Source organism: Oncorhynchus mykiss, chromosome 15, assembly GCF_013265735.2.
Source record: "Oncorhynchus mykiss isolate Arlee chromosome 15, USDA_OmykA_1.1, whole genome shotgun sequence".
Taxonomy (NCBI): Eukaryota; Metazoa; Chordata; class Actinopteri; order Salmoniformes; family Salmonidae; genus Oncorhynchus; species Oncorhynchus mykiss.
In genome coordinates this window covers 56,394,449-56,407,245 of record NC_048579.1, presented here as the reverse complement: position 1 = coordinate 56,407,245, position 12,797 = coordinate 56,394,449, and the positions used below count along the sequence as shown (strand labels likewise).

At 47.5% G+C, this 12,797-nt stretch overlaps 1 protein-coding gene across 31 annotated transcripts in view; it reads right to left on the bottom strand.

Moving 5' to 3' along the window:
* Positions 1-12,797, bottom strand: part of LOC110490359 (CUGBP Elav-like family member 2) — a 247,022-nt gene that overhangs the window by 139,082 nt on the left and 95,143 nt on the right. For 2 of the 31 annotated variants that reach the window (XM_036944714.1, XM_036944720.1), the window contains exon 1: positions 9,111-9,699. The exons of 28 other annotated variants lie outside the window; for them this stretch is intronic. In XM_036944714.1, the coding sequence (XP_036800609.1) occupies positions 9,111-9,187 (77 nt within the window). In that variant the 5' untranslated portion in view covers positions 9,188-9,699. Of the gene's footprint in view, positions 1-9,110; positions 9,701-12,797 lie in introns of those variants that run through there. One more of the 31 variants, XM_036944702.1, reaches the window with a different exon arrangement.

The window sequence follows — 12,797 nt, the reverse complement described above, 5'->3', positions numbered from 1 at the left end:
CCCAGTCAGGGAGCCAAGGTTAGCCCTGACAGCTCTCTACCCAGCGGTGTACAGTGGCTGTGTGTGTTTACCATACAAAACAGAGAGTAAGGGTGATAGAAAGAGACACAGATTTCACTTTTGTTTATCATCTATTTGACTTGCTTTGGCAATGTAAACATACGTTTCCCATGCCAATAAAGCCCCTTTAATTGAAATAAAAAAAAATATTGAGAGAGAGAGAAAGAGAGAGAGATAGAGGGAGGAGATATGTAGATACAAAGATATACAAATTGTAGGGATCACTGATCTAAGGTCAGTTTCAAGTTTTCCTGAATGGCCAAGGTTACAATTGGGGGAGGGTAAGCAGATCCTAGACCAGTGCTTATGGTACAGATACATTAAATGCATGCATGTAATGGCATTACACGCCACTGCACACATGCATATGCCACACAGCGTCTATTACACTCTGCAGAAGATGACAGAGAGAAGGAGAACAAATAGACTCTCTAACTCTCATTTCCTCCCTGTCTGTGTGACGGCTCCTTTATTTGAGCAAGAGAGAGAGAGAGAGAGAGAGAGAGAGAGAGAGAGTAAGTCCTTAAATGTTAAGAAAAGAGAGGGAATGGAGAGAGGGGACAGAGGAAGGATAAAGAGTGAGAGAGAAGAAAGCCAAGGGAAAAGGAGGAGAGGAGGGAAGGAGGTGTACAGGGTTGAGGCATGATGCATGAGGTAAGCTCTCCCTCTGACAATGCAGAGCTGTTTAGCCCAGCCAATGGAATGGCTGAGTATTGGACATAGAGATCGCTCCGTAAGAAAGAAAGAAAAACAACGTTTTCTCCTCTGTAAGGATTCAGGTGTTTTCTCCTAGTCACCACAGCACAGGGATAGGATGTGTACAACACAAAGAATCAAATCAAATGTTATTGATCACATACACATGGTTAGCAGATGTTATTGGTCACATACACATGGTTAGCAGATGTTATTGGTCACATACACATGGTTAGCAGATGTTAATGTGAGTGTAGCGAAATGCTTGTGCTTCTAGTTCCAACAGTGCAGCAATATCTAACAGTAATCTAACAATTCCCCAACAACTACCTAGTACACACAAATATAAGTAAGGAATGGAATAAGAATATATACATATAAACCCTGCTGCAGTATGAATCCTCACATGAGCTGGAGGAGCCGGTGCAGTATGAATCCTCACGTGAGCTGGAGGAGAATGTGGAGTATGAATCCTCACATGAGCTGGAGGAGCAGGTGCAGTATGAATCCTCACGTGAGCTGGAGGAGAATGTGGAGTATGAATCCTCACATGAGCTGGAGGAGCAGGTGCAGTATGAATCCTCACATGAGCTGGAGGAGCCGGTGCAGTATGAATCCTCACGCGAGCTGGAGGAGAATGTGGAGTATGAATCCTCACGTGAGCTGGAGGAGCAGGTGCAGTATGAATCCTCACATGAGCTGGAAGAGCAGGTGGAGTATGAATCCTCAAGTGAGCTGGAGGAGAATGTGGAGTATGAATCCTCACGTGAGCTGGAGGAGCCGGTGCAGTATGAATCCTCACGTGAGCTGGAGGAGAATGTGGAGTATGAATCCTCACGTGAGCTGGAGGAGCAGGTGCAGTATGAATCCTCACATGAGCTGGAAGAGCAGGTGGAGTATGAATCCTCAAGTGAGCTGGAGGAGAATGTGGAGTATGAATCCTCACGTGAGCTGGAGGAGCAGGTGCGGTATGAATCCTCACATGAGCTGGAGGAGCAGGTGCGGTATGAATCCTCACATGAGCTGGAGGAGCCGGTGCAGTATGAATCCTCACGTGAGCTGGAGGAGCAGGTGGAGTATGAATCCTCACATGAGCTGGAGGAGCAGGTGCGGTATGAATCCTCACATGAGCTGGAGGAGCAGGTACAGTATGAATCCTCACATGAGCTGGAGGAGCAGGTGCAGTATGCTGGAGAAGCAGGTGCAGTATGCTGGAGGAGCAGGCGCAGTATGAATCCTCACATGAGCTGGAGGAGCAGGTGCAGTATGCTGGAGGAGCAGGTGCAGTATGAATCCTCAAGTGTGCTGGAGGAGCAGGTGCAGTATGCTGGAGGAGCAGGCGCAGTATGAATCCTCACGTGAGCTGGAGGAGCAGGTGCAGTACGGCTCCTCACATGAGCTTGAGGAGCAGGTGCAGTATGCTGGAGGAGCAGGTGCAGTATGTATCCTTATGTGAGCTGGAGGAGCAGGTGCAGTATGAATCCTCATGTGAGCTGGAGGAGCAGGTGCAGTATGCTGGAGGAGCAGGTGCAGTATGTATCCTCATGTGAGCTGGAGGAGCAGGTGAAGTATGAATCCTCACGTGAGCTGGAGGAGCAGGTGCAGTATGCTGGAGGAGTTGGCGCAGTATGAATCCTCACGTGAGCTGGAGGAGCAGGTGCAGTATGCTGGAGGAGCAGGGGTAGTATGAATCCTCACGTGAGCTGGAGGAGCAGGTGCAGTACGGCTCCTCACATGAGCTTGAGGAGCAGGTGCAGTATGCTGGAGGAGCAGGCGCAGTATGAATCCTCACATGAGCTGGAGGAGCAGGTGCAGTATGCTGGAGGAGCAGGTGCAGTATGAATCCTCAAGTGTGCTGGAGGAGCAGGTGCAGTATGCTGGAGGAGCAGGCGCAGTATGAATCCTCACGTGAGCTGGAGGAGCAGGTGCAGTACGGCTCCTCACATGAGCTTGAGGAGCAGGTGCAGTATGCTGGAGGAGCAGGTGCAGTATGTATCCTTATGTGAGCTGGAGGAGCAGGTGCAGTATGAATCCTCATGTGAGCTGGAGGAGCAGGTGCAGTATGCTGGAGGAGCAGGTGCAGTATGTATCCTCATGTGAGCTGGAGGAGCAGGTGAAGTATGAATCCTCACGTGAGCTGGAGGAGCAGGTGCAGTATGCTGGAGGAGCAGGCGCAGTATGAATCCTCATGTGAGCTGGAGGAGCAGGTACAGTATGAATCCTCACATGAGCTGGAGGAGCAGGTGCAGTATGCTGGAGGAGCAGGCGCAGTATGAATCCTCATGTGAGCTGGAGGAGCAGGTACAGTATGAATCCTCACATGAGCTGGAAGAGCAGGTGCAGTATGCTGGAGGAGCAGACGCAGTATGAATCCTCATGTGAGCTGGAGGAGCAGGTGCAGTATGAATCCTCACGTGAGCTGGAGGAGCAGGTGCAGTATGAATCCAAGTGTGAGCTGATGTGTGCACAGTACAGTATTTGCTTTCTTGGTTACGAATGAGAGAGAAAGGGAGAGATAAGACAAACTAATCTATTCATGAAAATCAGAATCCTATGCATTCGAGCTATTCCCTGTAGACGACAGGATGATAATCAGTTATTCTTTATGAGGCGAGAGAGAGGGATAGGGGCCGTGCTAGTGGACATGGTAAAGTCTCTACTCTGTATCCATCCTCTCTGTTCTGTCTGTCTGGTGCTGAGTGGAGAGCATGACATCACAGAGAGGTAAGAGTAATGAGCCAGTCATTAGTGGTTCATTTCCCCGTGTCGCTCTCTCTCACACCCGCCAAATTAGCCTGCTAATTAATCCAACCCAGATTAGGACACAGAGGGCTGGGCCAAGACATCCCCAACACACACTCACATACATACAGACACGCGTGCACACCCTCCCACATGCACAACTAAGATCCCCAGCAGTGATACATCACCCCCACTGACGACCGTTCCTGAGCCGCACCAGCTCAAAGACATTCATCATGATGACACACACACACACACACACACACACACACACACACACACACACACACACACACACACTAATGTTTTCAGCAGATTTTGACATGAACCAGCAAAGTGCGGTCCACCTAACTGAAGACATCATCATACAACCGGCACACACACACACACACACACACACACACACTCAAATGATTCAGTCAGGTTGAATAAAGGTGAAAAAGGTTAACAAATCTACTGTAGGACATTGCGACCTCCAACGGTACTGATGACACACCTCGAGAGTGCGTCTGTGTAGGTAAACAGAGAGTTTGTCTGTGCAGGTAAACAGAGAATGCATCTGTGTAGGTAAACAGAGAGTGTGTCTGTGCAGGTAAACCGAGAGTGCGTCTGTGCAGGTAAACAGAGAGTGCGTCTGTGCAGGTAAACCGAGAGTGCGTCTGTGTAGGTAATGAAACACTGGGGCTAAAGGCTTCAATAGACATGTATGTGAACTAGCTACTGTAGTAGACAGAATGGAGAGGCCTCTCTTAGTCCCACTGGGGGAAGAGAAGGTGAGCTTCTCTCTCTGTCCCTCTCTTCCTCCCTCCATCCATCTCCACAGCAGATAAGCCACAATTCAAATCAGAGGCTCCTCTGCTGACCAGAACGGGCTGGCACTAAGCCACATCCTGTCTGACTGGCAACACTCCCTCTTTTTCTCCCTCTTACTCCTTTCTTTCTCCCTCTCTGCTCTCACACCCTCCCTCATTGAGCCTCACATTTTGATTTTACCCCTTTCTCTCTGTCCCTCCGTCTCCCTGTCTCTTTTCCTGCCTCACAATGCCCCACCTCTCACTCACTCCCTGTCCCTTTCACCCTTCCCCTTCCCTCGCTCACCCTACCCACCGTTCTCCCTCTCCGTCCCTCCCTGTGACTCTCCCTTCTATCCCCCTGACACACATTTCTCATGCGATCCCATGTTCTCTGTCACATGAGGTTTCAGCTGTTGGACCCATGATTTGTGGGCTTTCTGAGTGGGAGTGAGGGCTGGAGGGAGTGAGGGCTGGAGGGAGTGAGGGCTGGAGGGAGTGGGGGCTGGAGGGAGTGAGGGCTGGAGGGAGTGAGGGCTGGAGGGAGTGAGGGCTGGAGGGAGTGGGGGCTGGAGGGAGTGGAGGCCGGAGGGAGTGGGGGCCGGAGGGAGTGGGGGCCGGAGGGAGTGAGGCCCGGAGGGAGTGAGGCCCGGAGGGAGTGGGGGCTGGAGGGAGTGGGGGCTAGAGGGAGTGAGGGCTGGAGGGAGTGGGGGCTGGAGGGAGTGAGGGCTGGAGGGAGTGAGGGCTGGAGGGAGTGAGGGCTGGAGGGAGTGGGGGCTGGAGAGAGTGAGGGCTGGAGGGAGTGGGGGCTGGAGGGAGTGAGGGGAAGACAGGTGTGGTTCACTCATGCATAGGGGATGATGAATGGGTGTCTGTAGTCAAATACACCCTTTCACTGCTTCACTGAAGGAATGGAGGGATGAAGGAATGGAGGGATGAAGGAATGGAAGGATGAAGGAATGGAGCAGCTGTCTCTGGGGAGGAGGAGGGGAACGAGGGAGAGAGACTGAACGAGGGAGTTAGTGACCAAGGAGTGAAGTAAAGAAGGAACAACTGGACAGGAGAATAAGTAAGAGGGAAAATGATTTCCCCCGGCCGAGTCCCAATAGTATTTTCCTTTCCTTTTTCCTCATGACGACTGGTCTGGCAGGACATGACAGGTGAAAGCAATGTGATGGAACCTATCCAGTCTGTTGACTTATCTGTGATAATGATGGAAAGGAGATGAGGCCATCTTAGTGTACTGTTGAGCCTCTCAGTGAGAGGTCTGACTGGGTCAGTGTCATGGTTCCTCAGGGCCAGTGAAGTTCTAGTCAAGTCAAACAGATGGGATCCTACACACACAGTCAGTCTGGGGTGAGGGGTCGCACATTTCCCAGAGAGCCCGTTATTAAGAGGACCACTGCCTTAAAGGGGGTATTTTGGGCCGTAGACACTTCCACAACCCCTTGTCCCTTCCATGTTAACAGATCTGAAACCACTGTTAGGCATTACAGTGATGGCTCCATCTAGTTATTTGATAAGCTACTGGAATTAGAGCTTCCACCAGTGTTTTCAAGGTGGTGGGGGCTAGAGGAAGTAGCTAGAGGCCGAACTGGAACGGGGCCAAGAATTCCTCTGGGAGCCAAACTCTGAGTACACTACCATCAGTTCACTAGACTCATGGGGGATCTGCCATTTCAGGCCCATTGAACAAGAACAAAAATATAATGGAATAAAATTCTGAGAATGAAAAAAAGGTCATGGAAAAAACATCATCGTCAGGGACTCTAATCTAAAATCCAAACAGAGCCATTAAACAACCTGACACAAATAAATGTGGTGTATGATATTTCATAACAACACATAACTGCTCGGTAACACTTGGGAGCTAGGTAAATTCATAAATAGCTGAGGAATATAACTCCCTAACTGTTATCTGCTGGAGCTGTCCGCCTCTCTGTGACTGGGTGAGAAGCAGCATCGTAGCGAGGCCACAGACAAGTACCCTCCAGTTAAAACCTCCAGATTACCCAGCATTAACGGCACTATGGTGCGGTCCCCGCGGCGGGCAGCAACCCTCAGCCGGCGACAGAAGCTCTTTCCCCACCACCCCCAACCCCTCTCATTATAAATCCAAAGGAGGGTGTGTGAGGTAAAAGGTGGGATGTCACACACTCACACACACACAGTGATATCGTGAACTGTAGCAGGGCCTGGCTACAGCGGCGGGTGGGCAGATAGCACACGCCACTAAATGTCAGGCGAGGAGAGAAAAGACCATTTAAAAACAGGCAGAGCCTTTCAGGGCTGGAGGCTGGAGAGAGAGCGAGAGAGCGAAAGAGAAAGTAAAAGCTAGGAAGAGGACGACAGGAGTGAGGGATTGGGGAACGGAGCAGGAATAGAGAAACAGGAATAGAGAAATGGAGTCGCTGACTTTGAAGGTCTCCCAACTCCCCTTGGTTGTGTGTTTGTGTGTGTGTGTGTGTGTGTGTGTGTGTGTGTGTGTGTGTGTGTGTGTGTGTGTGTGTGAGAGAGAGAGCAGGGGGCGTGCATAAAGGCATAGACACTGATAAATGAGAGGGCGGTGTGAATATAATGGACAAGTCAGTGAAGGGAAACAGCTCGATGTCTGATGGGATCAACAGGGTCAGAGTGTCTTCAGTCACTGGAACGAGAGGTCACACACACACAAAGGCCATTTGGTGAGGCCCGTTTAAATGTGCAACATTTAACAACGTAATGAGAGAAGTCATGAGATGGCAAAAGAGCTGAGGGAGAAGGAGGAGAGAGGGTGAAGGAGGAGAAGGGGAGAAGGAGAAGAGGGGGGTACATTCTCACCATTAGAACGTGAGCCATCAACAACTAACGCTCTAAGCAGAGGGGACGTAAATGGGACAGGGACTGGGAGCGCGAGTCAGCTGTGCGGGCGGAATAACAGACCGCGATCATTATGTCAGCCTGAAAAACTTCCTTTGTCCCCGTTCTAGGAATTCTGGACTTAAGTGTCTTGTTGTGCACGCAGTATAATCTGATTTCTGTCCCTCTTATAGCAGAACTCGTGCCGCAGACCCCAAATCGAATTTGAACAAGCAGGGAGTTGTTAGTCACTGCACATTCCGATATGGCTTGAATGAGCTTGTGTGTTTTATCCCACAGGTTTTTTTGGGACATTTTAAAAATGCATTTCCTGAAATGAGCAGTTTGACATGACTTAGTATGCCTCTCTTAAGGGGTATTTTGAGGGGTATATAGAGAGGCATTTTTTGAAACGACATGTGGAAACAACTAACTTCCTGCATTTTAATACATTTTGCCATAGTGCAGAGAGAAAAATGTAGTTTATAATGATAGGGCACACATTTTGTCGTGAGTCCGAGATAACATTTTGCCATATTAAATTAACTGTCTAGTGAAAATCACACTTTTTTAAAGTTAATATTCTGTTAACTTATACCTAAATGTTGTTGATTCGTATTTGTGGCCAAAGCTTAAATTGGAGGGGAAAAAAACACAACATCAAACTTGTATGCAAACAGACCATTTAAAAAATGCCTGCTATTTCCTTATAGAGTATGATGGGCAAAAACACTCAAAGGCTTTAAACTGTATAACTGACCAATGTACCATCACACTAGGTCATTTAATGTTTTTTTGTGGGGGATGAATAAGATATTTGGCTACAGAATCTCCATTTACCAAATGATATATATTCTGTCCAAAAACACATTATGTGAAATGAAGTCCCCACATTCTGGAGAGGTTAATGGCTAGCTTCAAGTCACTAGCTTCGCTAGTTATGTTGGCCGCAGCGCGCATGACCAGAATGAAACATCCACGACCCAAAGGCACATCCCATATATGTTTGAAAATTGAGTAAGAGGAGGAGTTGGACCGTTTTTCGAGCCCAAAGTCGACCGTTAAAGCTCATTTCCTGCGATTCTACTCCTTTTGTCATTGCTTATGGCATGTTCATATTCTATCTGGGAGGGCTAATTATGGGGGGGGTCTACCTGTTCGCATGTCCCTACAATTTCACATATGCACTGATCTATTTCACTATGCAGTCATTTCACTATGCAATAAAATACAGTCTGCAGTGCAAAGCTGCTGTCAATATCCCTTTCACACCGAAGTAGCATAGAGCTAGTCCATAAATCAATTATTCTCATATTTGCAAACAAAGATGTGCACAATGACAAAACAATGCACAAGACACCAGAGCTGGCATGCGCGTTAAGTCATTAGCATGTGACACACACACCACTGTATTTAGGGATGATTAGAGGGGGAATAGGGAGCCACTCTGACCCGCAACATGTGCACTCACCCTGTCCAAGCAACCCCGCTCCCCACTGCTTAGCCTATCCAAGCGAGACCCTGTGACATTTTAATGAGCGGCTGCCGCAAATATCAAATAAGTTATCCCGTTATTCCGTGCATGTAGCAGCAGGCGAGGAGATACACTAGACAGGCTACATGAACAACAATTTGACGATAGCTGATAAACGACATTTTTAAAGACGCCGGTCATTCACCAGGATATCATTATAATCTTCATAATGCCGTGCATTCATCATTGTCCTGTCTGTTAGGCAGCGTTATCTTGTGCTTTACTGTCGGGCTCGCAGCAGTCTCGTTTTATTCAACGTCTCTATCGATAACAAATGCCCCACAAACACAAACTAACAGCATCGAATAGTGTAATTGTGAACCAAATCCAGTGTCTCTAAACACGAGCGCAAACATGTCCACATTGGACAGATGTTTTTCATAACCACAACCATAGTCGGGAAAAAAGGGAGAGTCGGCAACCCGGAGGAGAACAGGCGAATGACTCACATTCTATCGCCCGGAACCAGCAAGCGGCTCTCCACCATCATATCGGGCAGGAAATCCAGATTGTAGGATGAAGTCATTTTGCCCTGGCTCTGTGTCCCTCCGTGTACAGGCTGAGGATCCGTGCTCTCCTCTCTGCTCTGCCTGACAAGTATACAGTGCGTCGCTCTGCTCTCTCAGCTCTCCCAGTTCGACAACTGCGCCTGGCCGCGGAGACGGAGAGGGGCAGGTGCAAGTGCCAGGGCCTCCCCAAGGCAGTAGACACACACTCGGCAGTTGTCACATTCTCTTCTTCACCCACATTAGTTTTTTTCTGTCTAATCCTGTCTGAAAATCCGCTCTGCTCAGGAAACTATCGGGCTGTGGAATGCAGGTGCTGAGTCGGGAGGCGTGGCGGCCCGGCGCTGCAGCTAATCTGTAACCATTTGATACCGTTACAACATGTGCTAGATACCGTTATACCGGTTATTCCCGTGCATATGGGAACATTAGCAGCCAGTGGCTATTCTTGACAGTATTATATTAGGGTCATTATACGACAAAACTAACGATAGCCTAATAAGTGCAGCAATAAAAGCCCCCCCCCCCCCCCCCCAAAAAAAATGTGTGCCTTTGCAATATTGAATTGTAGGAGGCTAAACAACATAACTCGATATTTTCTGCCAGAAATAATGCTTCGGTTTGGTGACCTCTTTTCCATGAGGCGTTAAAAACTCCATGGCCCAGCTGTAATCGATGTATATGATCGAATGCGCAAGGAGACGTGGCTAAGCACACTCATGAAGACGTGGCTAAGCACACTCATGAAGACGTGGCCAAGTACACTCATGAAAACCACATTTTATATGTCTCATCACTCAATAATGTTGGCACTTAACATGGGCCATACAAATGATATATTGTTTAACGCAGCTAGGGCGGTAGGTCGCCTAGCGGTTAAGAGTGTTGGGCCAGTAACCGAAAGGTGGTTCAAATCCGAATCCGTGAGCCGACGAGATTAAACATCTGTCTATGTGCCCTTGAGCAAAGCACTTCATCCTAATTGCTCCTGTAAGTCACTCTGGATAAGAGTGTCTGACAAATATAAAACAGTATTTATTGTTCAGTAAATGTGTCGATCGTATGGGTGTGGATGAAATAAACAGCATAGGAAGCTGCTGTGCCCCGGAAACGCCTAGGAGTCAAAGCGCCCTCTCTGCTCATCCCTCTAGGGAGTAAAAGGAAGACACTATAACAAGAACGACTCTTTCTTGGCAACAGATGAAACTCTCTTGGGGAGAATTGAACAGGAACTGGGTCATGTGGAGCAAAAGAGTGAGCACACAGTGTACAGAGTGCGCCTGTTAGAGTGCAAGGTGGTGTGAGCCCAGGCACAGCTCTAGGGATAGTTCATCTTTTTTTTGTTGCACATAATGATTAAGGTCAGTGTATGGAGGGAGAAAACTGATGTTTTACCACACCTGGCCCCTATATGGTGAAATAGGTCATAAGTAAACAACATGCTACTATATATAGCAGTATTATATAGGATAGATGAGGTGAAGAGGTCAATGGGACGCAGACCATGGGGGATAGGAGGAGGACGCCGGATTGGCGCACATTCAACAAATTTGATCGAATAAAATGGAATTTTGGTCAAATCCGTCATGATTGATGTATTGTAACAGGCCCTCAATGTGGCTACTAAAGTCTGATATTGATCAACTGTATTTGGCTGTTTTTGCTGCATGACATTTAGGGACTGGATGTTATTTGTAATGAGGGACACCCGGAGAAAATAAGACCTCTCTGAAATGAAAATAGACGGCCCTCCCTTCTGTGAAATATATTGATATCAAGCCTGATCTTCATGATTAATGTTCAAACATGACGTCAAACAGTATCACGATTCTGGTCTACTGCTTCTAAACATGACTCTTGGCTCTCTCAAACTAGCCTTGCACCTCACAGATTGGAGTGGTTTATCCGAACACTCGAACAACAACAGAAAACATGAACCTCCCCTCGACCCAAAATAATAATAATAATTCAAACAAAGTGGACAGCAGAGAACATACCTACCATATATCCTCAGTCATAGACCAGAGCCTTAGGTTTGCCATTTCAGAAACTTTTCTTTGTGTTCTAAGCATTACGTGGCAAAGGAGCCAGAAGGTTGTGGATTCACAGACCACCGCGGACAAGGACAGGAGTGAAAATATCACGCTTACTCCAAGTTTAGATAGCTGGCAGCTAGACTAACTTACCAATCTAAAAATGCTTTGCTTATGTGGGCTAATTGAGTGACTGCTGATGCACCACCAAATTTAGAAATTGCACCTGGAGTGTTCTATTATTCCAATATTATTCCAACGCTCAACAGTAAGTTGAGACCCCGATTGAGTTCCCCATAAAATTGGTCTGCGGGCCTACAAAAGGGGGGCTGCGGGTCGCATGCGGCCCCGGGTCACCAGTTGCCCATCCATGGCTTATAGTAAAGGCTATGGATCTTTAGAATGAGACCACACTAGGCACGCTTGATATTGTGTGCCACCCAGCAGAAAATCATGGATGAGGGGCAGCATCATGAGGGGCAGGCACACATTGCGATATAATAAGAAACTCATTCTCAAACACAGCTAAATGACATTTAATCGATAAGAAATGACATGGCGCTCCCCTGGACTAAATGAAAAAATACTTAACCCTCCCCCTGATTGAAATTGAAATAGTATGCCCTTCCCCCATTTTCCTCCGGGTAACAATTGTGTACATTTCGACCGCACACTCAGAAATAGTCGCTTTCCAGGTTTAGGAGAAGTGACTGCTAAATGCTAACTCCTGTTCGTATCAGCTGCTTAGCATAGTTAGCATAGTTAGCATAGAGAAATCGCTGGGGGCAGCCAAAGTCATTTTTAACTGTAATGCAGTTGATTGTGACGATGACATGAACATGTATTTGGGTTGACATCCATACATACTCCAATTTTTACCTCAACATGTGTAAAAAACACATGTAAACAATAGCCTAAATGTAGGCTAATGTTGCTGCGGGGCAATGAGGAGATTCGGGATCTTTCCCCCTTGTATTTCCACGGCATTTCCATTCTTTAGGTCGAGGTCTATTGACCTCTTTACCACATCTATGATTATGGGGATTTCAGATATTCTTATGCCGTGAAGGAATGACGTTCTCACAGGACACGTGGGGTGTGTGTTTGCATGTACAGTATGTAGTTGTGGCTGTGTGTGTGTGTGTGTGCGCGCGCATGCCACATGTGTGTGAATCCGGTGCTATCTTGCAAACCTCCAGACACCTTTTCACTTCCACAGCTGAGATACCAGTGCTAGTGTAAAAGAAACAGGTGCACAGAAGACTTCACCAACCACATTGGCATTCACACACACTCTCACACACACTCTCACACACACTCTCACACACACTTTGCAGTCATACCTCCTTTTCTTTAATGGAGTAAGTTTAACATAATGTGTCCTTCCCTGTAACACAGTGAATTCACATAGTGTTAACAATCCAACATTCACATTAAATCAATCTACTGCTTTAGAAAACACAATGAGCAAGTGTAATACACTCACACTAACTCCTTAACCCCTGATCCAGGAACAGTATCAGAGACAAGACAGAGCCTAATACTCTCACACTCCTTCCTAAACTCTGACTCAGGAACAGTGTCAGCAAAAGACACA